Below are 27,316 nucleotides of genomic sequence, written 5' to 3' on the forward strand. Positions count from 1 at the left end.
CATGCTCTGAGTGTCCAGCATAGCTGACAGTGACGTGCATTAGTCAGACATGCAGCTCAAAATACTACAATGACAAACTGCACTCAACACACCGTCGACCAACTGCGGACCGACTGGAGAGAGTGTGAGTGAAGGTTAACCACTTTCTCCATATTGGTCACCCTGTTTTTTCCTCTCTGCCCCCATCTCGCCATCTTGATCGGTCCCTCTTTCTCCATCCATCACTTTTCAGTCAGTCCATCTGTCCAGGGAGAGAGGGTAGTTTTTATTTTATTTAAGGCACTGGGGGGGGGGGGGGTCGGAGTTAGGGCTGTTGCGGAGACCGTATTACCGCCACACCGGTCAAGAGTCACAAAAGTAGTCAAATTCCACATGACCGTTTAGTCACAGTAAACTCTGATGCTGCTGATATTCATTAAGTAGTCTATCAAACATGTTAACTGCTTGTTCTCAGCACTCTATTGTCCCTCTAATCAATCTGACATCAATGCAAATATGATCAAAAATCTAATCAAACACTTCATGAGAGCCCATGAGCTCATGTTGCGCAATATTTCTATAGGCTATGCAATTGCGCGCGAAGAGTCATGACCTCCACTAAAAAAGAAGATCAGCTTTCTATAGGCTAGGCCTACTATATTTATTTCTCAACTTTCCTAATACTAAGGTCATTAATTATATGTACAACAGGAATAGAGTCTACCTGGCTGGCATGAAAATAAACCACGAGGAAAAGCATCCTCTATTTGCTATTTAAATTCATAGATTACATTTTTTCCAGCTGCCCCGGTTTTGATACAGGTGCATGATAACGGTCCATTCTAAATCAAAACAAATTTCACACATATATTATTTAGTAAACAGTACCAGTCAAAAGTTTGGTCAAACCTACTCATTCAAGGGTTTTTCTTAATTTTTAAAAACTATGTTCTACATTGTAGAATAATAGTGAAGACATCAAAACTATGAAATAACACATATGGAATCAAAAGAGTGTTAAATAAATAAAAATATATCATATATTTGAGATTCTTCAAAGTAGCCACCCTTTGCCTTGACAGCTTTGCACATTCTTGGCATTCTCTCAACCAGCTTCACAAGGAATGTTTTACCAACATTCTTGAAGGAGTTACACATATGCTGAGCACTTGTTGGCTGCTTTTCCTTCATTCTGCAGTCCAGCTCATCCCAAACCATCTCAATTGGGTTGAGGTCAGGTGATTGTGGAGGCCTGGTCATCTGATGGAGCACTCCATCACTCTCCTTCTTGGTCAAATAACCCTTACACAGCCTGGAGGTGTGTTGGGTCATTGTCCTGTTGAAAACAAATGATGGCGGGACTAAGCGCAAACCAGGTGAGATGGCGTATCGCTGCAGAATGCTGTGGTAGCCATGCTGGTTAAATGTGTCTTGGATTCTTAACAAATTACAGACAGTGTCACGAGCAAAGCACCCCAACATCGTCACACCTCCTCCTCCATGCTTCACGGTGGGAACCACACATGCGGAAATGATCCGTTCACCTACTCTGAGCCTCACAAAGACACAGTGTTTGGAACCAAAAATCTCACATTTGGACTCGTCAGACCAAAAGACAGATTTCCACCTCTCTAATGTCAATTGCTTGTGTTTCTTGGCCCAAGCAAGTCTTCTTCTTATTGGTGTCCTTTAGTAGTGGTTTCTTTTCCGACCATGCAGGCCTGATTCACGTAGTCGTGAATTTGAGATGTGTATGTTACTTGAAGTCTGTGAAGCATTTATTTGGGCTGCAATCTAAGGTGCAGTTAACTCTAATGAACTAATCTTCTGCAGCAGAGGTAACTCTGGGTCTTCCATTCCTGTGGCAGTCCTCATGAGAGCCAGTTTCATCATAGCGCTTGATGGTTTTTGCGACTGCACTTGAAGAAACTTTCAAAGTACTTGAAATTTTCCGGATTAACTGACCTTCATGTCTAAAAGTAATGATCACTGTGCTTATAATGTGCAGAAATAGACAACATTTTAAGCTAAATGTTCTGATCTGTCAGTTTTTTTATGCTAGTGGTTGTATTAATTTGGCATCTATCGCATCTCACAACGGTCCCAGACTATGTTTGGAATATTTATTTCTCGCACAGAATAGGTCGACGTTTGTACTATGGGGATAGTAGATTGACATAGGCTAGTGGTTTTGCTGTTCGTTAGGCCTACTCATCTTGTTGGCTGACGAAAAGTAAATGTGGAGAGTTCTTCCAATACCTTCAATATCCACCTCGGAATTGGATAAGGACGCGCACAGTTGCATCCACAATGTGTCGGTCTTCACTTGTAGCCTGTGAGAAAGACCGATCACGTGATGGAGCACAGAGCACTCAGGGAGACAGACACAACGCCCACTGGCCGCAAAAGGCATCAATTGTTAGGGTGCATTACGGCCACACTCTGTGAAACTCTAGACATTATCAAGTGCTTGTCAAATTGTGAATGAGAGACTATTGGAGTGTACAGCATGCTAAAAAAAACTAAGCAGAGATCATGCCTTTCAAGCAACTTTATTCAAAATCAGTAGCATCACGCAGCCTTACAATGTACTAAATATCAAAACATATAGCCCAACGTTTGTAGAACAACAGAAGTTACATTAATAACTCTAAATTAAGCATATAGGAATAGCCATCTTTGTTAACTGCTCAACAAAGAATAGCCACATGTGCGCACTCCCTCAAATCGTTTGGAGAAAATATCCTTTCTATTTTATTCAGCTTTGTTCAATTGTATTCTTCTTACCATAAAATAATGCCACAGAATTCTAAGCAAATCTTGTCTGCTAAATGAACTAGTGTAGCCCACAGCCATTTGGCATAGCCAGATCAGGACCTAACATAAAGACAACTCAGATTATGCTATTCTGTTCTTCTGAAATAGACTACATTTTCTTCATAGTGTGCTTCTTTAGACCTGTCTAAAATAAATCATGGACTTATTGTGGAGGTGTAAGTGATATTACATGGATTTATTATACTTTTTAATATGTAGATGTTCCAAATGTCTGCATCAGTGTGTGGGAGCCAGGAGATGCTAAACGTGTTTATGTTAATTAATGACCAATTACCGTGAGACCGACAGTTATTTGCTTGACAATCACCGGCTGACTAAATTTCATGACTGCCACAGCCCTAGTCATAGCAGGAAAGAGGGTCTGGGTGTGTGTGCGCGCGTGCAGGGCCAACTCATTTCCACATGGTAGGTCTGATCCTATCCACTCCTCCCTGGCCCCACCCCTTCACTCTATCCTTCTTTAGTCATCTGTCAGGGCAATCGCTCCCTCTCTCCATCCGTCCACCCTCCCCATCCAGTCTTTAAGGACCAAACTACACACTCTCCGTCTCACACAGACACACACATGCCCCTCTCTTTCCTTCTATCTGGACATCTTTGAGGAAATGTGAGGACACAAAGAGAGAAAAGAGAATAAAGGGGAAGACAAAACGCGGACCAGAAGAGCGCATAAGGGGGGAAAGGAGGGGGATCACTTTATTGAATGACAGTGAAGGAGAAGGAGTACCAGACGGAGTAGCACAGCCAAGGCCTCACCTGTCTGGTCCATCAATCCTGCAGGTACGTCGGCCTGTCTATTAACTGGTCTGGTGTTAACCCAGGATGACAGACAAAGTTAGACCAGTTAAATGGTCTGTCTGAACACTGGCTTTGTAGACAGAGTTGCTCTCATAGAAATAGAACCTCCTCTGGGCCGGTCTGCGGTTGCCCTGGGCCGGTCTGCGGTTGCCCTGGGCCGGTCTGCGGTTGCCCTGGGCCGGTCTGCGGTTGCCCTGAGCCGGTTTGGATAGAGCTCATTTTAGCTGCCGTTTTATTCTCAGTTCTAAAAATTGTGATTGTCTGCTTCTTAAGTTTGACTGCCTTCATACTCTTAACACAGTCCATGTATGAGGATCCGAGTGTGTGACTGAGTGTGTGAAACTGAAGTTATGCCCTTTCTTCTGTCTGGTGCTGGGAAACACTCACCAAACACCAGTCCCTGGTTGACTTTGAATAACCCAGACTGTGTGCGTGCCAAGGGAATGTAGAATAAACAATGAACCAAGAACTGTATGTCTAATGAGTGCAGAGAGACAAACCCAAACTCTAAGCCACAAAGACCCCCCTGACAACCGGTCAAGCAGTATCAGTGCATGTGTGTGTGTGTGTGTGTGTGTGTGTGTGTGTGTGTGTGTGTGTGTGTGTGCTGAGCCAATTCAGCGAGTGTCTGACTGATTTTAGGATTATGCTGGAGGTCAGGTTTACCTTGACAAACCAAACACTATAACGGCGGGGGTCTAAAAACAGGAAAGGCATATGTGTGTGTGTGTGTGTGTGTATGTGTGTGTGGTGTGGGTGGGATGGGCATTTGAAATCATTTCACTATTCAAATAACATGTACATTTTTCAGATAAATGGATAGTCGAGTTTGACACGGGAGAGAGTAGCCATACAGACTCACGTTAGTTAGACAAACCTGTAGATGTCATAAGTTATCTATCATTCCAGCTGGTAGTGCCTGCCTTGACAGCATCAAATCAATGTTAAAAAAGCTAGTTAAGATAGCCAGCTAGCTAGTTTGCCATCTAGGCAAAAATGGTTACTGATTGTTTAATGCACTTCCCATCCTAGTCTACAACAAGTCCATTTAGATGAAACAGCCTACCTGATGGTTTCTCATTGTAGCTCCTCATGTAACTTCATTCTGTCATTTTAATTCCATCTTGCATTGATTAAAGATCTCCCGTGTTGCTGCCTACACATGGGGCCACTGACTATAGACAGCGCATGTCAAAACTACATTCAAAAATGTTGTTTTATTGAATTTCCAAATGTAATGTGTGTACCAATGTCGCATAGATTTAATTTATTTAGACAATGCTTTTTCATTGTTAAAATAGGCCTATGAATATATATATATTTTTAATGAATACTCTTGCAAGTATTTGAATACTAATGTCCGTTCAAATATTTCGACTTTGAATAACTGTGACCATCTCTAGTAGAGGTCGACCGAGTATGATTTTTTAACGCCGATACCGATTATTGGAGGACCAAAAAAGCTGATACCGATTCAAATCGGACAAGTTTTTATTTATTTATTTGTAAAAATGACAATTACAACAATACTGAATGAACACTTATTTTAACTTAATATAATACATCAATAAAATCTATTTAGCCTCAAGGTAATAATGAAACATGTTCAATTTGGTTTAAATAATGCAAAAACAAAGTGTTGGAGAAGAAAGTAAAAGTGCAATATGTGCTATGTAAGAAAGCTAACGTTTCAGTTCCTTGCTCAGAACATGAGAACATATGAAAGCTGGTGGTTCCTTTTAACATGAGTCTTCAATATTCCCAGGTAAGAAGTTAAATAAAAAGGTATAAAAAAAAATAATAATTTAAAAAAATTGGCATATTGGCGCCCAAAAATACCAATTTCCGATTGTTCTGAAAACTTGAAATTGGCCCTAATTAAATCGGTCAACCTCTAATCTCTAGGTGTGTGTGTCTGTGTGTGTGCATGTTTTAAATGTGAACCTGTGTGAATGTTTGTGTGTAGTATGGTCAGTAGGGGAACTGAGGGCCTCGGTACAAGGGATATATTTCTCCCCCATGGAACAGCGGAGAGATCAAATTTCCCTCCAGAATACCTGGAGGTGACTCTAGGAAAAGAGCTCTATTAATACAACATTCTAACGCTCAAGCACACTATGCTAATGCTAGCACAAAAACCCCTTAGAGCAACTGGACTGATTTAAAGCCACTAGCGAGGATGCTATCAATGATCAAATACATGCAGTACATACTATACCTACACAACTACTGTAGCCTAGTATGTAAATATGCTAATAAAAATACATAACAGCTCACAGAAAGACCAACATTTCCATAAAAAGCAAACATGTTTCTTCAGATTGCTTCAGAGGCCCTTTAAGCCCCGCCAAGGGAGAAACAAGCTAGGGGAAACACTGCTAGGCTGTGTGTATGTATGCCTGTCTGTGTTCTGTTCTTGTCAAAAAGTACCGACGGGCATTGGGCACATTAAATCCCTCATTTACACAGAGTGACGTGTGAACAGTAAAAATACCCCCAATGATGCATCACACAGAGGTCGCTCCTAAAAGTCACTGCCATTTTGGGAGCAACCTGGGCCCATCCCGCCACACACACACACACACACTTCTAGGCCAGTCCTACCAAACACACACAGGTCGTCCAGGCTGGAAAGGTGAAAGGTCAGAGGGGGGTGATAATTGGCATCCTTCTCTACCATGTCATGTTGCTTATTGGGACATCCCAAAATGACACGGGCTTAGTGCCCTAAACACCCTCATTAGAGACACAGAGTTAGAGAGCCTATTTTACACCCAGGACCACATTCTGACCCCAACAACACCAGAGAGAGACACAGATCGACCGAGACAGAGAGAGGTGAATAGAGGAGAGAGGGGGAGGGAGGTGGTATGAGAAAGAGAATGGAGAGCAGAGAGTTGGTGGACAGGGAAAAATGAGACACACTGCACAAGTTCCTTCCAGACAATATCCTACAGAGTTGAGGGGTAGGTAAAATGACCCACAGCATTTGAGTAATTTAGCAGACACTCATCCAGAGACGTACAGTAGTGAGTGCATCCATTTTCTTACTTTTTTCATACTGGTACCCAGTGGGAGCCCTGGCGTTGCAAGAGCCATATGCAGCCACACGGGACCACATTAATGCCCTCATTTCCTAACCCCCCGATCCTCTCTGGTCAGACCAGATGGTTATAGGCTGTTCTGGTCACAGATAAGGCTAACAGGTAAATGAGTTCACAGGAGGGAGAGACCGGGATCAATGGAGATGCCTGGTTTAAATGGGAATCAATAATGTTAATTGGTTTTTGAGATGATCAATAGATTTAGGCAGAAATCAGCTGAAACCAGACAGGCACCATGTTGTTCACTGGGCACTGTTTGTAAAGTCATGGTCAAATCACAGGCTGGTTTTGAGTACTGTATAAAAACCAGGTGGGCTCTTGAAAATAGACACACACCAAAAACACATGCACACACACCAAAAAAAGGTGCACACACACCAAAAAAACATGCACACACACCAAAAAAAACATGCACACACACCAAAAAAAACATGCACACACACCAAAAAAAACATGCACACACACCAAAAAAAACATGCACACACACCAAAAAAAACATGCACACACACCAAAAAAAACATGCACACACAGCGTGATTATCCCTGCGGGGCAGATAGTGATTAAGAGCTTTACTCAGGGCACTTAGGCCTAACAGGGCTAACTATTAGTCTGATTAAAGATACCACTCAGGCCTGCAGGATATCAACCGCTGTGTGCTTGTGCGTGTGCAATTTCAACAAGATTAATCTCACTTGAGATGGTATATGCTTAACTTTAACATCCATTAGTAGTGGACGAGGTGCGTAACCTCCTAATACAATATAAATCACCCTAAGCACCTGCAAAAGAGGTGTATAAAGCCTAACTCATCAACACAATTCCTTTTAAAGCATCTTTCCGTCTTCCACTCTCCTGGCTAGACTACAAGTACACAGCTGCCAGGTAAACTGGATTTGTTTCCTAATGCTACAGTACCACTGAGCACTATGATATCCCAGGCCCATTTCTCATCATGTTCACTTTGACCTTTCAGGTCAGCAAAATCACGTTTCCGTGTTTCAGAAATTCTAGATTACTTTTTTTAATCAATTTGAAGTGGTTAAAAATCTATACTTCATCCCAGGTCAAGTAGAAATGCAGTCCAGAGAATATATTGACGTTGAGGCCTGTTCTTTCTTCCTCCTTTAGACAGTATTGAACATCCGTTATTGTTAAATCAATAGTGAATTTAGCGCCCTACAGGCAATGTAAACAACCCTTTTAAGTGTCAGTGAGAGATGTCCGAGATTGAGGAAACGTGTTTGGAGAGATTCTCTGCTCATGAGGTCAGGAGACATTTTCCTCCCCATTTGAAAAAGGGTAAACCATGACTCTTTTTATGTAGTTTAAGGGTATAAATCTAATGTTAAATGGAATGTTAGGAACTGACAAGTTCAGGAAAGGGGATAGGCACAGGTTGTAGACTGTGAAATGGATCAACCACTAACCTACAGTCTATTTAGTACAATGGATGATAAAAGTTCCCTCATCACGAGTGTCATCCCAGCAGAACAGGCCAAATGCTGCCCCCTATTGGATTGACCAACACATTAGCTCTCACATGAGACAGATGGTAATGAACTGGAGCAAGCCTTTTAATTCAGGCAAGTGTCAAAACATCCCAATGATTTAAAATGAATAAGAAATATACACGGGGTACCAGTACTGCATATCGACTGATGGTACTTAGTGTATATAGTTATTGTTACTCAGAGGCTGCTGCCTACATACAGGCTTGAAATCACTTGCCACTTTAATAAATGGATCAATAGTCACTTCATTAATAACACTTTAATAATGTTTACATATCTCACATTACTCATCTCATATGTATTTACTGTATTTTATACCATCTATTGCATCTTGCCTATGCTGCTCTGTCATTGCTCATCCATATATTTATATGTATATATTCTCATTCCATTCCTTTACTTAGATTTGTGTGTATTAGGTAGTTGTTGTGAAATTGTTAGATTACTTGTTAGATATTACTGCACTGTCGGAACTAGAAGCACAAGCATTTTGCTACACTCACATTAACATCTGTTAACCAAATGTGATTTGATTTATTCCTAACGTTATTATTTTTCTATCGTTTCTCATTTTTGTCTCTCTGCATTGTTGGGAAGGGCCCGTCAGTCAGCATTTTAGTGTTCGTCTACTACACCTGTTGATTACAAATCATTTGACAAACATTTGATTTGATTTACTTATATTTTCTTAGTAAGACAGTAACACATACTTTAGTGCACAAAGTGTGTGTGTGTAGCGTCATTTGGTTCTCTTGCCCCCTCTCGTGATGTAACATCCAGGATAGTTAGCCTTGGGGTTGACCTGTGATGTCAGAGCGGTTGCATGTGATATCCATGTGTCTATGAGGGCCAAAGCACATCTCTGAGTGCTCTCTTTCCCCCTGACAGATAGTGTGTGATGTTTAATATCACTCCAGCCTGTCTCTATCAATCATCTCTGTAGCACTCTGATGCAATGCCAGTAGAATCTAATCTGATGGCTATGGATGGACAGCAAGTGTGTGTGAATGTGCAAACCTGACTACCTTGCAAGCATACTGTATCCATCCATCCATCCATCCATCCATCCATCCATCCATCTCACACACACACACACACACAGAGACTTTCACATGGTTCCCCTACCCAGAGATTGTACTAAGCTCTCTTGACAGAAAGTCAGTCTTTATTTTGCAGCAGAGGACACACCCCATTTTATATCCTCAGTCCAGAATGTAAACGACATGTCATTACATCACAATGACCTTCAAATGGACTCTGCTTTTCCATGTTACAGTGTTGTGGTTGACAGGCTTATATCCTGTATTTCTACAGTCTGAAAGAGTGGTTTTAGGTCTGTTAAAAGCCAAGAGACTACACCCAGCCAAGAAAATAACCACTCAAATTGTAAAAATATATTACCCACTGAGAGGGCAGTTCTGCCAAAATAAGAACAATAAATAACGCACATTAAGCCGATGGGAAGTTTGGTATGCATCAGTCATGAGAGTATGTGAGTGTAGCACTAGCCATGCATGTGTGAAACAGAGGCCAGTAGTTGGAATGCTCCAAGACAAGAAACAGGGAGACAAACCCCACAAAGAAAGAACTGTTTCATAAACGGTAAAGCCTATAGAACGTCTAACCATTCTAGCAGTATGAGACTAGTAAAACCTACACAGCAAATCTGTTGTGCAAGGCGACTCATCGCAATGGCAGCAATTTAGTTCATTCCCATGAATTGTGATTGCTCTCTCATACTGTTTCTAAAAAGGTAGAAGGTGGTTCACAACATTCACCATAGACAATTCCTGGACTGTACCCAATAGATCCATTTCCTCCTCACTTTTCCTTCATGCACGCTGATCTGAAAGAATTGGAATGCTGCGGGGGATATGATGGAGTAGACCTATCAGTGGCCATGAAGGGAGGGGGACGAGGATGGCCAAGTGAAATATGGAACTTTCTGACAGCAGTTCAAAAACAAACGCCTCAGAAGACGGAGAGGAAGAGGATGTTTAAAAAAGGATTCTCTGGTGGGCGTGTCATTAGATGCAAACAGCTATCACCGGTGCAAACCCACTGTTTAATGTTAAATATTTGGGAAAACTGTATTGCTCATGACTTGTTCCTCTGGTCCAATTCCATGAAGAGGATATTGTAAAACTTCATATCTTTGAAAACTGCCTCACCCCCGAGATTCCATAAAACCTTACTTCTCTGGGGGCCGCTGAATACGAACTTGTCAGCTAACATGAGTGAACATAGCTTCAGTAATTCATGCATTGCAGTCAAGGCAAAGACACAACCCGAGACTCCCCTGCATCCTATTGATTAACCACATTAATAGGCATTAACAGCTCTTCAACACATGACTTCATAAAAGGCCAACAGGGTTCAGCTAATTCATGTGCTGTGTTTTTCCATCAGAGCTCAGCTTTACGGCTTTGATCTCAGTGGTAATGGTTGGCTGTCTGAAACGTAACTCGGACTCATGTCACTAATATAAGTGTTTTACGATCAGTAGAAAACCTTAAGATAAGTTGTGATGTAATCTATATTGTGCTATATCTATGGCACAGAAACGTTGCCTAAATAATTGTACACCAACTTATTTGAAGTTGATTCAAACAATGTCATGTAAACAAGTCATGCAGGATGAACGTTTCCTAATCTGCATGACTGCAGCAAATGTTTACTAAACAAGCAAGAATGATGGAATTGTTGGGAGAGCCATTATTTTCCCTTTGTTGTGTTGGTTGTGGGTAAGCGAGCTCCTGGAACAAAGACTGTTGGGTTCTAGAAATCCTGCTCCTGGAACCAATAATGTTGTTGGGTTCTACAATTGCAGCTGGAACCAAGACCGTTGGGTTTTAGAACTCCTGCTCCTGGAACCAAAGGAGTTGTTGGGTTCCAGAAATCAAATGTGTTGTTGGGTTCTAGAACTTCTGCTCCAAACAGGTGATCTACTGCACACAGTTCCAATATGTCTGACACGTTTACTAGCTCTCTATAAAAGCAGAAAACTGAGACACCAAGAGAGAAGTGAAGGACTCTCCTGCTGAGAAAGAGGTAACTGAGACATTTTCTAACAGATGAGAGGTTAGGGGAAGGTGATGACATCCTTGTTCCATTTTTAGGGAGCTGAGCAGAAAACTGACAGAGGGAACCAACTCGTCCATCCTCCCTCAACAGTGACCACAGTAGGGCATAATCTTGACCATGACAGCTACAAGTAGCCACCTACACCCCAAAACTCCTATCCCCCAACGTGTACGCCAGGGCATAATCCTGACCATCTACCAGCATCTACTCGAGGATCGATAACACTCTTCCATTTAACTCTAAGGTTGTCTTGAATGTTTGCACATTCAGTTTGTTTTTTAACTCATGCACCAGCTTGGTAGGACTGAGGAAGCAGAGGTAGAACTTATTGTGATAAGTCTTACAACCGGGCACGCCGTCACCTACACGTCAGCTTTTATAAAACACTGATTTAAGGAAAGTTGATTGGTGCCATCTTAACCTTGGCACGAGAGGAGCGGGACAGAACCTTAACCTGAACCCAAGCCTCCCATAACAGGTGGGTATTAAATCGGGGTATTGGGAGGGAATTGGTAGCGACAGGCTGGACAAGCCAGGCCTTCTCTCAGCCTTTTATTAATGGTTTATTAAACATGTACTAGACCTTTCCATGGTTAATTAGTTTAAATGGTTACATAACAGGGTTCAGAACGTCAGTGAATAAATGTGCATTCATAGACTGAAGTCATGTTTATATTAATCAAGCTTTAAGATGGTATTTAAGATGGCAGGCGAGTGGTGAAAGTGTGTGTGTTTCACCATGTACAATATTAGAGTTATTTAAGGGTTGGGTGCTGAAAGGGTGTGTACACGTGACCATGTTTTTATTTCAAAGTGTTAATGATTTTGGATCGCGGGGCAGCCTGTAGAAGGGGAAGACCGGGTCGACGCGGGCAGCTCTCCGTGGTTAAGAAAATAAACCAAGGAGCCAATGGGCATGTGGCGTTGCCGTTCTGTCTGCCAGGGGAAAGCCCTCAACTGGGTCTGTGACGAACACAGACACTGGACATGTATTGGGCTGAACTTACACTTAGGCGTTTGTTGTGTATGAGCAAATGAGTCTGCATTTGTCTAGAGATTAAGCGTATAGGCAAGGCTATAAGCCGGAGTGCATATCTGTGTGTGTGTCCTGTGTGTGCGTGCGTGCAGAACTCAGCTGTGTCGCTCATCATTGGGCACAGGGAACACAGAAGTGCACGTGTAATGGAAAGCAGGATGGACAAGAGAACATGAACTAGTCCACGTGAAACACAGACCAGGCCAGCAGATAGAACATCATTTCTATTAACATACCCTGTTAAAATATTCAGCTCAAAAACCCCACACAAATCTACTGACAATGTAGGCCTGTGTATGTGACGGTTGCTTGTGCAGGCCTCAGCCTGGTTTGTGTATCCTCCTAGATGGTACCTGTTCACTCAGTCCATTCCCTTGGTAACAGAGATGGAGTGTGTGTGTAGAGCTGTGACGGTCATGGAATGTCAGGTGTCGGTGTTTGGCGTATCTCGTACAACGCTGTGTACTACTCCCTTCACAGAACAGCGCAAACTGGCTCTAACCAGATGATGTCCTTCCATACAGGCATGACATGCTGGAGTGACGCTTCTATTCAAATGTTGTTGATCAGTAGGCTAATGCCCCAAATGGAAAGCAAACAGACTGTCATCTGTAGCACCATAGTCTCCACTGATCAGCTAAAACAAGCTTAATAAAGTCATGCATGCACACAGTTCTATTGAATATGCATTCACCTGTATTGTGAGTATGCCTATGCCATCTTGATTGACCCAGTTTATCAAGAGATTTCCCATTTAAATAAAACGATTACCATTATGTTGTTAGATTGGTAAAATCAAAGTAAAATGTATTGTTTGATTTTAAATTTGATGCATTAATACATATATGGCTGTCTCTGGGAAATGTCATCAACATTGGCCATTGGCATCCTTGACCCCCCCCCAAATGTGGTATTGGCATCGGACCCAACAAAATCCCTATCGGTAGTTCTCTAATAGGTGCTATAGTTACCCCCAGGGCCCCACGTTTCACCCCACCCAATGAACTGAATTGACCTTCAAATTTGTATTTTTTCAGGGATTTGCTGATCAAAAGATGTATACAGTTTAATAGACAGACTAAGTTAGAAAAACAATACCATATAATCAATAGTTAACCCTCCCGCTATGGGTAAAGTATACCTACAAAAAAATAACATTAATAAAACGTTGTATTACACGTATTTTTTTAATCAATGGTTTTGACAGTTTTTTGTCATTCTCATGCCGGTCTCCATCCAAAACCGTCAACGCATGGTTTCCCATTTCCGTCACAGCCCTGTGTGTGTGTGTCCTGTGTGTGTGTGTGTGTCCTGTGTGTGTGTGTGTGTGTCCTGTGTGTGTGTGTGTGCGCGCCTGTGTGTGTGTGTGTGTGTGTGTGTGCCCTGTGTGTGTGTGCCCTGTGTGTGTGTGTGTGCCCTGTGTGTGTGTGTGTGTGCCCTGTGTGTGCCTGCCCTGTGTGTGTGTGTGTGTGCCCTGTGTGTGTGTGTGTGTGTGTTTGTGTGCCCTGTGTGTGTGTGTGTGTGTTTGTGTGCCCTGTGTGTGTGTGTTTGTGTGCCCTGTGTGTGTTTGTGTGCCCTGTGTGTGTGTGTGTGTCCTGTGTGTGTGTGTGTGTGCTCTGTGTGTGTGTGTGTGTGTGTGTGTGTACTGGCATTTGCGGCTGTGAGTCCTAGGTTGGAAGTACTTGCTGTTAGAATGGGACCTCATTAAAGGCTTACTTTATCATTCCTTCCATCCCAGTAAACGAGTGGAGCGAGGGAGGCCAGAGGAAATGAAGGCCAGATATCTCCATCTGTCTTAGTAGTCGATAAGGAGAGGATAACAACTTAGACAGACAGCTCTGACACACACACACAAAATTGGATGTCACGACTTGTTTTTGCTATACCTTTTTACATTGTAATTATTTGTGTACTTGTTTGACATTTTACGACATTGTTATGAGCTAGTAACATTGGCATTATGCTGCACCTGCTAGAACATCTGCTAAACTGTGTATGCACCAATAAACTTTGATTTGACAAATCACACAAGACACACACACACAAGACACACACACACAAGACACACACACAAAACCCCCTTTAATAATCTGTCTACTTTGGCTTCCTCTTTCAAACGACCTTATTGGACTGTTTTGATGACAGCAGCCGTAGCCTACATTCCTACTCCCCCATTCTTGTGTTGTTAGGACATCAGACTAATCTTTCACTGCTGTGTAACTCTGGAAACTCTTGTCCTGTTTATAGTGTATTTGTGTACGTGCGTTAGCGTGTGTTACCAGGCCTAACTGTGTGCATGCGTGTGTGTTCTGTGTATGAGCTCACCTACTGGCTCGTGATGTGCGTGACCCTTAAATTCTAAACATAGAATGCTTTGGCTGGGTATTAGTATGATTCTCTCAGATGCTTTAATGTTACTCCTTCTAAATGAGTATGTACAGACATACTGTTGGGCCTACTTGATTAAAAGGATATTCTGCGGTTGGACCAGCATTGTTTGCCGTTGCTGTAACCTGTTGAGGACACACATCCACACACAGAGAGACAGACCGGCAGTTCATATGGTCTGTAATTAAGCCCTTGGTCAAGCAGACAGCCAGCCCCCCCAGTCAATTATGTGCTAACAGAGAAACTATAGATGGCCTGAGAAACATAAGCAAGCATGCTTGCCTATCTTTTAAGCCCTGGGCGGCTGGTTATGACTACGTACCTCACTGTTTACATCAGCTGTAATAAAAAGTCATTAAAGCTGTAACTGATACACACAGGCACTAGTTCATTCAAACAAGGCCTACTTGAGTGCACAGCTTCAAATGAAACCTCTGTCCCCGTCACTGCAATAACCTCCCTTTACTCTCTCCCTCTCACACTTCCTCTCCATGTCCCTAAATCTCTCACTACCCCTCTCTCCCTCGCAGGTGCGTCCCCATAGCAACAGCTATAACATGGCTGCCCGGAACAGCTATGGTTCACAGAACTCCGTGGCCCACCTAGACCCTCTCAAGGGCACTGTCCTGAGGGACAGCATGGGAGGAGAGAGGGGGAAAGACCTGTCCAGGGATGACCTTGTGTTCCTCCTCGGTATAATGGAGGGAGAGCTGCAGGTGAGGACAGACCAGTCCTAGTGTATCTGGACCTAGGTTTATAGAAGTGGAGTTAACCTATTAGCCTGATCCAGTCATGACCGCTGCGCTCTGTAAGCTCACCAGATCAGGATGGTCGTACGAGGCTATAGCTCAGACAAAACCACAATTTGGTCAAATCCGTATAAGTAAAAATGCGAGACGTACATTGTTTCCACTAGATACAACAGCCGCAAAGTCAGAATTGGCTATGGCGTACAAATTTGCTTTTTGGTCTTAATTTAAGGTTAGGAATAAGGTTAGCAGTGTGGTTAAGGTTAGGTTTCAAATCCCATTTTAATAAGAGAAAATGTAGAAATAGGCAAGGTTTATGATTGTGGCTGTGGTAACCGTCATACATCACGCATTGACGTCATCACTGGGACATTTGTTCTAAACTTTGAGCTCAGCTGTATTTGAGCTGTAGAGACAGAATGATTCAGACTAACAGAGGAGCCTATTGTGACTGTCTAAAACCATGGGAAAAACACTCTGAGACATGCCTCACAGAGCATGACAAACACAGCCTACACCACAGCTGTATAGGACAGATTTTCTCCTTCTGTTGGGAGTCCAATCTCTTCATCTCTTTCATTCTTCATCCCTCCATTTTTATTATATCTATCCATCTCACCAGGCAAGAGATGAGGTGATCACGGTCCTGAAAGCAGAGAAAATGGATCTGGCTCTGCTGGAGGCCCAGTATGGCTTTGTCACCACAGGAGAGGTGCTTCGAGCCCTGCAGAGAGACTCACTCCAGGACCAGGCTTCTGAGGCCCAACAGCAGGATGTCTATGAGAAACCCATGGCTGAGGTAACAGGCTATAAACCCTATTTCTATTAAAGCCATCAGTCAAACTTAGGAGTGTGTATGCTTTGAGCCATGGGTTTGTAGTAGAGATAGCGAATGATAAACCAACCAACATATTTAACCCATTGACAGTTTCAAACGACACAATGAGAACCACAGTGTTTTAAGTTTAGCCTAGTCTTCATGTCCGTCTCTCGCTCTGAGTTAGCTGGACCGGTTGGTGGAGACTGGGAACCAGAGCTACAGGCGGATGCTGGAGCAGCTGCTGCAGGTGGAGCGTTCCCATGGTGGCGCCCTCTGCAGGCTGGAGGAGCAGGACGAGCAGCACCACGCCTTCATGCAGCGCAGCGACGACCTGACCTGCCTACTGGAGCAGGACCGAGAGAGGTCAGTGACACTGACCAGCCCCTCGCTAACTAGCACATTTTAGTCATATTAAGTCAAAACAAGACATGGTATCAAGAGCAAGTTCAAACAAGGCACTTAGGATTCCCCACATGGCATCTTGTCATTTGTTGCTAGCTATCTGGCCATCCAGAGTCACTACACGCAGAGTCACTACACGCAGAGTCACTACACGCAGAGTCACTACACGCAGAGTCACTACACGCAGAGTCACTACAAGCAGAGTCACTACACGCAGAGTCACTACACGCAGAGTCACTACACACAGAGTCACTACACACAGAGTCACTACACACAGAGTCACTACACACAGAGTCACTACACACAGAGTCACTACACACATAGTCACTACACACAGAGTCACTACACACAGTCTTCTGACCCTTTGAAGTGCATGCATCGTTTTCCTGGCGTTGTCGTCAGCTAACCAGTCTATCATTTCTCTACTTGATCTCTTCCAAGAGCTCATTGTAGGCATAGGACAGGCAAGAGGACAGGGGTTGTGTTAATGCAGAATTATGCCTTTTTCACACGTAAAAAAATACCTTGCTGCGTTTTGTAAACACAGCTCTAAAATGCTTCTTATTGTAATTTCTCCTCAGCATTAACTAATTTTGTGCTTGTCGCACTTCTCTGCTCACATAACTTAATGAATGGTTATTCTACCAGCAGACAGTGCTCTGACTGAGCTGTACACTTTTCTCTGGTAAAATGCAAGATTAACTTCAAACTAAACATTAGGAAGAATGTAACCTGCTACATTTCCTATGATAAACACTATAAATATGATGACCATGTTCAGCTTGTTCACTTGTGGCTGCTAGCCAAATAGTGTTGCACTTCTATGATCATCTGATGAAAATGAAGCTTTGTCTTCCTGATGTGTTGCACTAATGTATTTTCTGTGAATGAACACTAGTTGCCCCTGATCACTCTATTGAATAAAAAAATATAATATAAATATAAATATAGGTGAAACTGTCTAAATGCAGATTTGCGCTTTGAAAATGCAGATTTCTGAACTATAACTTGACCCCTGAGGTATAAAGTGCTTATCTCTCTCTCCCTCATATGCAGGTGAACTGAGAACATTCTAAAAGAGTGAGATCACACACTCTTCTTTATTTATTTCTACATTTTACCCCCCTTTCGTGGTATCCAATAGTTTTTAGTAGTATCTTGTCTCATCGCTACAACTCCCGTATGGGCTCGGGAGAGAAAAAGGTCGAAAGCCATGCCATCCTCCGATACACAACCCAACCAAGCCGCACTGCTTCTTAACACAGTGCGCATCCAACCCGGAAGCCAGTCGCACCAATGTGTCGGAGGAAACACCGTGCAACTGGCAACTGGTTAGCATGCACTGCGCCCGGACCACCACAGGAGAAGCTAGTGCGCAATGAGACAAGGATATCCCTCCCTAACCCGGACGACGCTAGGCCAATTGTGCGTTGCCCAATGGACCCCCCGGTCGCGGCCGGCTGCGACAGAGCCTGGGTTCGAACCCAGAGTCTCTCGTGGAACAGCTAGCACTGCGATGCGGTGCCCTAGACCACTGCGCCACCCGGGAGGCCCCACACAGGCACTTCTAAGCCTCACATGTTTATCTTTGATATTAGACACTCCTTCAATCAGACCATCTTTACTGCATTACTTATCCTCTCGGCTTCTCTCCCTTTCTAAAAATAAACAGGCTACTCCCTGGAGCTTGACAGAGAGAAGGTTGGACATCGGGTCTGTGGCACTCTCAAACATTACAGCAAGAGACAAAATGTCTACACCTTGACAAGAGACTACACATGGTTGTTAGTGCTGGAGGTGGAAAAGTAAATACTGGAAGTAGGAGATGACACTGAGCAGGGAACGTATCTCAAATTTAATCTGCCCTTCATCTCTCTTGCTCTCTTTAATCATCACTCAATCCCATCTTCTGCGTAATTAACACACTGATCTTAAGTCTCTCTCTCCCTCTCATAATATTCAGTGCCTCAGTGAGGAATGTCTCCCACTCATCTCCTCTTAAATCTCTCTTCCTCATTCTCTCAATTCATCCACTCGGGGGTTCAAAGACATCCACTTAATATCGGTCCCCCCTTCCCTCCCTCTTTCCCCATCCTCTGGAAAATGAAAGAGATGGATGATGTAATCTCAGCGCGTTATAGCATGATCTAGTGTTGGGCGGGATCCAGATGTTCATACCGTTTCTGTACCATACGGGGGTATCCTGAGGCCCCCCCACCGGTAGTTTCTGTACCATCCCGGGGTATCCTGAGGCCCCCCCACCGGTAGTTTCTGTACCATCCCGGGGTATCCTGAGGCCCCCCCACCGGTAGTTTCTGTACCATCCCGGGGTATCCTGAGGCCCCCCCACCGGTAGTTTCTGTACCATCCCGGGGTATCCTGAGGCCCCCCCACCGGTAGTTTCTGTACCATCCCGGGGTATCCTGAGGCCCCCCACCGGTAGTTTCTGTACCATCCCGGGGTATCCTGAGGCCCCCCACCGGTAGTTTCTGTACCATACCGGGGTATCCTGAGGCCCCCCACCGGTAGTTTCTGTACCATACCGGGGTATCCTGAGGCCCCCCACCGGTAGTTTCTGTACCATACCGGGGTATCCTGAGGCCCCCCACCGGTAGTTTCTGTACCATACCGGGGTATCCTGAGGCCCCCCACCGGTAGTTTCTGTACCATACCGGGGTATCCTGACCCCCCCCACCGGTCAATAAGGCTGTTGGTTGACAGACTTCTATAGTCGCGAATAGTTTAGTGAGGAGAGGAGAAAACAGACTGACTTTTTGTATAAGAAAAGTGAGGAGAGGGGAAACCAATTGAATTAGGTCTGTAATCAATAGCCTAGCTGTTAAATGTGCCTGGCTTTAGAAATCATCCACATATACAGTACCAGTCAAAAGTTTGGAACACCTACTCATTCCAGGTTTTTCTTTATTTTTTTACTATTTTCTACAATGTAGAATAATAGTGAAGACATCAAAACTATGAAATAACACAGATGGAATCAAGTAGTAGCCACCCTTTGCCTTGACAGCTTTGCATTCTCTCAACCAGCCTCATGAGGTAGTCACCTGGAATGCATTTCAATTAACAGGTGTGCCTTGTTAAAAGTTGATTTGTGGAATTTCTTTCCTTCTTCATCGTCATAAGTAGGTTTAGTATAGTAGACTTGTAGAGCCAAAATCGAGCTATACAGTAGGACTAAGAGCACATCCTGTTTAGCCGTCTTAATACCGTAACTTACTTAGGCCTATATTTCAAAATATGAGTCACTCATGCTTTGAAATGCAATAAAGCATTTTAGTTTTAAAATGAAACGATCCTTGAACAATTAGCCTAAATAATAAATAAACTGCAACATGTCAGCAATTGCATTCCCAAATAAAACTTTTTTTTTGTTAGAACACCCACTTTAGTGTTGTTTACATTGTTCCAAACAGTCAGAATTGTGTTTTTATATTGTAATTTAACAGCACCTATGTAACGTTTCCTCCTAAAACCATCCTCCACAACTAAGTAAAATGTCTTCCACACATCAGACTTCCCCTTTCCCTCCTGAGCAACCAGTTTTTTTCACATCCTTCATATCTATTAAGCTGTCACATATTATGGTGTTGGAGTTTGTTTATAACCAATTTATTGATGTGATTATGATATGCTATAGGTCAGGCCCTATTGGCCACGGGCATGTGATGCATACATGTGTCACCTAAAGAGAGCAAGGGCTGAGGGAATAGGGAATAGGGAATGTTTTGACTAAACAAACTAGGGATTTCGCTAAGTTAACTTTTCAGTCAGAGAAAAAAACACAAGAAACTAGAAATGGTTGTAATCATGTTGCAGCTTCAGCAACACAGACTGTGGCCACAAACACTGCTGCTGTGCTGTGGTCCCTGGTCACTGCAGGAGGGAGGACAGAGAGACAATCACACAAACACTGCTGCTGTGCTGTGGTCACTGCAGGAGGGAGGACAGAGAGACAATCACACAAACACTGCTGCTGTGCTGTGGTCCCTGGTCACTGCAGGAGGGAGGACAGAGAGACAATCACACAAACACTGCTGCTGTGCTGTGGTCACTGCAGGAGGGAGGACAGAGAGACAATCACACAAACACTGCTGCTGTGCTGTGGTCCCTGGTCGCTGCAGGAGGGAGGACAGAGAGACAATCACACAAACACTGCTGCTGTGCTGTGGTCCCTGGTCACTGCAGGAGGGAGGACAGAGAGACAATCACACAAACACTGCTGCTGTGCTGTGGTCCCTGGTCGCTGCAGGAGGGAGGACAGCGAGACAATCACACAAACACTGCTGCTGTGCTGTGGTCCCTGGTCGCTGCAGGAGGGAGGACAGAGAGACAATCACACAAACACTGCTGCTGTGCTGTGGTCCCTGGTCGCTGCAGGAGGGGGACAGAGAGACAATCACACAAACACTGCTGCTGTGCTGTGGTCCCTGGTCACTGCAACAGGGAGGACAGAGAGACAATCACACAAACACTGCTGCTGTGCTGTGGTCCCTGGTCACTGCAGGAGGGAGGACAGAGAGACAATCACACAAACACTGCTGCTGTGCTGTGGTCCCTGGTCGCTGCAGGAGGGAGGACAGCGAGACAATCACACAAACACTGCTGCTGTGCTGTGGTCCCTGGTCGCTGCAGGAGGGGGGACAGAGAGACAATCACACAAACACTGCTGCTGTGCTGTGGTCCCTGCAGGAGGGAGGACAGAGAGACAATCACACAAACACTGCTGCTGTGCTGTGGTCCCTGGTCACTGCAGGAGGGAGGACAGAGAGACAATCACACAAACACTGCTGATGTGCTGTGGTCCCTGGTCACTGCAGGAGGGAGGACAGAGAGACAATCACACAAACACTGCTGCTGTGCTGTGGTCCCTGGTCACTGCAACAGGGAGGACAGAGAGACAATCACACAAACACTGCTGATGTGCTGTGGTCCCTGGTCACTGCAGGAGGGAGGACAGAGAGACAACATGTGCCAGTCACACAGGCACCCGCTGTCCTTTTTTAAATAAATGTTTGATTTCTTTTTTTACACTGCTCTGCAAGTCCAAGCCCGGCCCAAATCAATTCCCGCCGGGCTACCTCGAGTAAATTGTGTGTCTTCATTATTTCAAACAGTGTGCTTAAAGTATCAGACAAGCTCAGTGCATATAGTTGATTTTATTAAAACACGGTGTGTTTAAATATGGAAAAATACACATTTAAAAATATCAACCAATCGATTGGTCGAAAGGATAGGGGTGGGGGGCATAGCACAGTAATACCTGAAGCCCACACAAGGGCCGATATTTCACTTTATTTTATAAATAAAAACTATTTAGGCAACAGGGATATTGATCCAGGAGGGGATTGAATGTCTCTATTCTGGGTACCAGTCTTTTTGGCTAACAGTACATTCCTTGCCACTCCATTTCATTGCCTAAGTGACTGGTCTTTTGGCAAATCTCAGGATTTATGGAGGAATTGGTTGTTGGAAATAACATCAACATAAAGTAAAAAATAAACCTTTAGCTGTTAGCTAGGATAGTATTTTGATGCTTAAAATCAAAGCAAAGAGGTTTTGTGGTTGGAATTGCAGTATGTATTTAGTTTGAGAATTAAGGCATGAGCTAGCTGGTTTCATCTGGACAAACAAAACAATTGCTTAGCAACCGGATACCAGCATGTTCTATGGAGGAAAAAAAAAGTGATATAGTTCCAAATATTTGGAAAATCGTTGTGATTGGAGGATAGCTGTGAGGGTCATTGAATCAGGATCAACTGTTAGTTAAAGAGACTGGTCCTCAGGCTAGAATGTCTCTTTTGCAACCAAGAAGCTTGATCTTAACCTTGCTAACCAAATGCTGGAGCTTTAAACTGGATAGAATATATTTGGCACATCTTAGATTTCTTATAGTTATACTTCAAATTGACAGCATTTTAGGGACATGAAATCTTATCAAAATCTGTTCATATACACCCCCAGAAAGAATAGGACTAATTTCTTACATTTGAGAAGCAAGCACTTAGATATGGTCATTTTCACACTTTCATGAACTGTTTGGAAATGATGTAGAGTAAGGCAAGTGAAAATTCTATATCAGTATAGAGTGGGAAAGATTGTGTCAGTCTTGTCCAGCACCAGACTCTACACAGACCGTTACACCATAGCCAATCAGAGCTACAGTAGGGCTATATGCAAATAAGCCATTTGGCACACGGGCCTGTCATCATTCACTCGGAACTGGACTGTGTTACAGACAGTAGGACCTGTCATTCACTCTGAACTGGACCGTGTTAGACAGTAGGGTCTGTCACACACAGATGTTCAGCGCACACACACGTGCATTCTACAGGACTCGGTCACACCCCAAACGTCCCCAACTCTTTCGTGATCTCAAACGCCTGTCCCCAAAATGATGATAGTTATTGATCAGATGATCTCATCAAAGCATGGCATCATCACCTAACAACCGATGGGCACTCCAAGTCCCCAAGGCAGAGGGAAAGATGAGTGAGTGAGAAAGGATTTCCCCCTCTTAAATCAGTGCTGGGTTAGACACCGAACAAAATGTTTTGCTTGCTCGTCCCGAGAGACTGGACACTGTAAACTTGGCCGAGTCGTCATGGAAACAGCCAGCTGTTCTGTCCGTCCAACATGCTTATGCATCCATCAGCCCAGCCAGTAATGTGTACGGGATGTAATGTGTACGGGATGTGGGGATCTCTCACTGCAAACTCACTCTGTCGGTCTAAACTGCTTGGTTCATTCAGATTACTACTAGTATGGTCTAAGATATTGGTTAATGACTTGATACAGGCAAAAACATGTGCATCCATAGTCTGAACTGCTGGGCTCATTCAGTTGCCTTGCGTAGAGGACTCTGAGGACAGGCTCTGGACCGTACCAAGCTCAAAATACACAGTCCCAAACCACGCAATAGTTTAGTCACAAACACAGAGCAGTTCTAAATCACAAGTGAACACCCTGTGGAGAAGTTTGGCATGACATGACTCGATGGAGAGTTGGATCTAATTAGGAAGAGAGCAGATTAGAGGCATTTAGGACTACAGGGAGCCCTTGACAGGCGCAACACTGATGGAGTAAAAGCCCAGATACACACCCACTGCTGACTAAGGACTACTACCACTGGCAGGGACAAAAGACACGTACATATAGATAATTACAAACAGATACTGCATTGTACAAACATCTATCGGTTTCATTAAAGTCACAAGTGTTGTTTAAAAAGCATTCTGTCCAATCGCCTGAGTTCTAGTATTATGTTAAGTAGAGTGGAAAACACACAGCTACGGCAGTGTACGATAACTAGTGAACAGCGGTTCACTGTGCATATCTGCTCAGCCTTCTAAATGACCCTGGAACGGGATCAAGTGCTGGCCAACTGGTGAACTCATCAACCGTGGTTCAAAACAATTCTCTAAATGTCTACAAATTCTACCTCTCAAACAGTGGAAAGAAGGCGAGAGATCTACAAAGTATTCGAAAACAAATCCAATTTTGATAAACTCCCATATCTACTGGGTGAAATACCATAGTGTGCCATCACAGCAGCAAGATTTGTGACCTGTTACCACAAGAAAAGGTCAACCAGTGAAGAACAAACACCATTGTAAATATATGTTTACTTATTTTCCATTTTGTACTTTAACTATTTGCACATCGTTACAACACTGTGTATAGACATAATATGACATTTGAAATGTCTTTATTCTTTTGGAACTTCTGAGTGTAATGTTTACTGTTCATTTGTATTGTTCATTTCACTTGTGTTTATTATTTACTTCACTTGCTTTGGCAATGTTAACATATGTTTCCCATGCCAATAAAGCCCTTGAATTGAGAGAGAAGGCGAGAGACCAAGAGAGAGACAAAGAAGAGGGAGAGAGGAAGACAGAAAGAGAGACCAAGAGAAAGAAGAGAAAGAGAGACAGAAAGAGAGAAACAACATGACAAAATGTAAAAAATATAAAAACAATTGAGTGTCATTTATCCAAATTTGAAACCCTTATTCAAGGTTTCAAAGACCTCTCTGATAAGAGTAGGCTGCCCGTCCTGATGGGGGAGGACAGGTTGTGGGTTGGCAGCACACTACATTGCTGCCTGGCATAAGATGAGGGACAGTGTCTGACAGACCAACCAACCTGCACATGTCCTCTACTGTATACTTATTGTTGAATGTATGGTTATTTTGGCCCTTGGTTATTGTTGTTACTGTCGTCCCGTTGACAATTTAGATTCTTATTATTTTCATATTGTAAATATCCAAAGTAAGCTTTGGCAATATGTTCATTGTTACGTCAAGCCAATAAAGTAAATTGAATTGAGAGCGAGAGCTCTTCTCATAACAGGCCTACTACGAGGAAGCCATGTTTGAGGGCTTTCCTGGAAATGCCTTTGAGGGCTCCAATCATCCGTGTAATTGTGGACAGGCAATGACGCAGCCAGACCCTCCTTGAAGGGAAACAGGATCCCATTAAACCCTGTGCTTAGAGTTAGTGGTCCTCTGAATACTTTCAAAAATACTTCCTCCCTTCCCTCTTCCTCCCTTCCTAGGATTTATATGTGTCTCGATCGGCAAGGCTTCAATTACATAGCTTTCTCCTATCCAGTGATGTCAGGGCGTATAGGCTACTTCAAGGAAGGAACAACGTCTTCCTGAAGTATTTACAGGGCTGTGGATTGAATGAGGAGCACTGTCTGATCCGCACCTAAATCCTTCCGTTTCCAAATAATTTATTATGCAGTACTCTTTAGGAACAGGAGTGTTTCCCTGACCATGGGGCCTGAACAGGTAAAACGCCTAGGCTAATGGTCCAGGCAAAGTTCTACAGTACTCTTTAGGTAGGAACAGGAGTGTTTCCCTGACCATGGGGCCTGAACAGGTAAAACGCCTAGGCTAATGGTCCAGGGCAAAGTTTTACAGTACTCTTTAGGTAGGAACAGGAGTGTTTCCCTGACCATGGGGCCTGAACAGGTAAAACGCCTAGGCTAATGGTCCAGGGCAAAGTTTTACAGTACTCTTTAGGTAGGAACAGGAGTGTTTCCCTGACCATGGGGCCTGAACAGGTAAAACGCCTAGGCTAATGGTCCAGGGCAAAGTTTTACAGTACTCTTTAGGTAGGAACAGGAGTGTTTCCCTGACCATGGGGCCTGAACAGGTAAAACGCCTAGGCTAATGGTCCAGGGCAAAGTTTTACAGTACTCTTTAGGTAGGAACAGGAGTGTTTCCCTGACCATGGGGCCTGAACAGGTAAAACGCCTAGGCTAATGGTCCAGGCAAAGTTTTGCAGCAACGGGTTATAGAAATCAAATGTAAAAAGCTCCGTCTCTAGCGAACACACTTAGGAAGCAACAGTAGTAACACAACATCCAGTAGTTCCTACCGTCAGACTAAACTACAACCTGAAAGAATCATGGCTATTACAGCGTTGTAGCATACTGGAATTGGAGCCACATGCTGCTAATCAGATTGGTCCACGTTTAATGGATGTCACATGAGCGACTTCCTCGTGTGTGTGTGTGTGTGTGTGTGTGGGGGGGTCAATGGCCAGAGTTTTAGTCCTATGTTGACGAATTCGCAAACATACACACTCACCAACAGTCCCTTCTATAAATAGTGACATCTCCAGGGAACTGGGGGCCTTCAGGCGGTTTTGGAAATGCTTGTGTGATGACGGCATGTCACAGGGGACATATTTCACCCCCCCCCCCCTGTAAAAACAAAAGGGAGAAACATCCATTTCCTCTTCAGAGTAGATTGAGTGTTTAGCCACAATGCTGTATTCCTCTAGAGCAACAGTTCCCATGAGGAACAGAGAGCGCTCCTAATGCATCTTTCTGTGAGTGAATAAGGGGGAGATATCAGTATATGTATGTGTCAGTATATGTAAGTGTGTGTTTGAGTGCGTGTCTCAGTATACAACAGAGTGTACAAAATACCTGCTCTATCCATGACAAGGGTCGACCAGGTGAAAGCTATGATCCTTTATTGTTAAATCCACTTCGAATCAGTGAACATGGAGAAGCCTTGAGAAATGGATTGTTCGTGTGTGCCATTCAGAGGGTGAATGGGCAAGACAAAAAAAATACTTAAGTGCGTTTGAAAGGGGTATGGTAATAGGTGCCAGGAGCACCAGTTGGATTGTGTCAAGAACTGCAACGCTGCTGGGTATTACATGCTCAACAGTTTCCCATGTGTATCAAGAATGGTCCACCACCCAAAGGACATCCTGCCAACTTGACAACTGTGAAAAGGTTTGGAGTCAACATGGGCCAGTATCCCTGTGGAATGCTTTTGACACCTTGTAGTCCATGAACTGACGAATTGAGGCTGTTCTGAGGGCAAAAGGGGGGTGGGGTGCAACTCAATATTAGGAAGGTGTTCCTAATGTTTTGTACACTCAGTGTATGTAAGAGTATGTGTTTTTGAGAACATGTAACCACATGTACAGTACCAGTCAAAAGTTTGGACACACTTATTCAAGGGTTTTCTTTATTTTTTTTAAAAACTTCCTACATTATAGAATAATAGTGAAGACGTCAAAACAATGAAATAACACATATGGAATCGTGTAATAACCACAAAAAAA

The 27,316-nt window shown here is 43.6% G+C and overlaps 2 protein-coding genes across 2 annotated transcripts in view; one reads left to right on the forward strand and one right to left on the reverse strand.

Annotated features, from left to right (window-relative positions):
- Window positions 1–27,316, reverse strand: part of cmss1 (cms1 ribosomal small subunit homolog) — a 62,996-nt gene that overhangs the window by 11,474 nt on the left and 24,206 nt on the right. The gene's annotated exons all lie outside the window — the stretch shown is intronic.
- Window positions 3,322–27,316, forward strand: part of LOC115112983 (filamin A-interacting protein 1-like) — a 31,282-nt gene continuing 7,287 nt past the window's right edge. Inside the window, exons 1-4 of the mRNA XM_029640121.2 lie at window positions 3,322–3,597; window positions 15,269–15,454; window positions 16,110–16,286; window positions 16,492–16,670. Coding sequence (XP_029495981.2) covers window positions 15,296–15,454; window positions 16,110–16,286; window positions 16,492–16,670 — 515 coding nt within the window. The 5' untranslated portion in view covers window positions 3,322–3,597; window positions 15,269–15,295. The remainder of the gene's footprint in view (window positions 3,598–15,268; window positions 15,455–16,109; window positions 16,287–16,491; window positions 16,671–27,316) is intronic.

The sequence above is a fragment of the Oncorhynchus nerka genome, linkage group LG3, assembly GCF_034236695.1.
Source record: "Oncorhynchus nerka isolate Pitt River linkage group LG3, Oner_Uvic_2.0, whole genome shotgun sequence".
In the NCBI taxonomy this organism is placed as follows: domain Eukaryota; kingdom Metazoa; phylum Chordata; class Actinopteri; order Salmoniformes; family Salmonidae; genus Oncorhynchus; species Oncorhynchus nerka.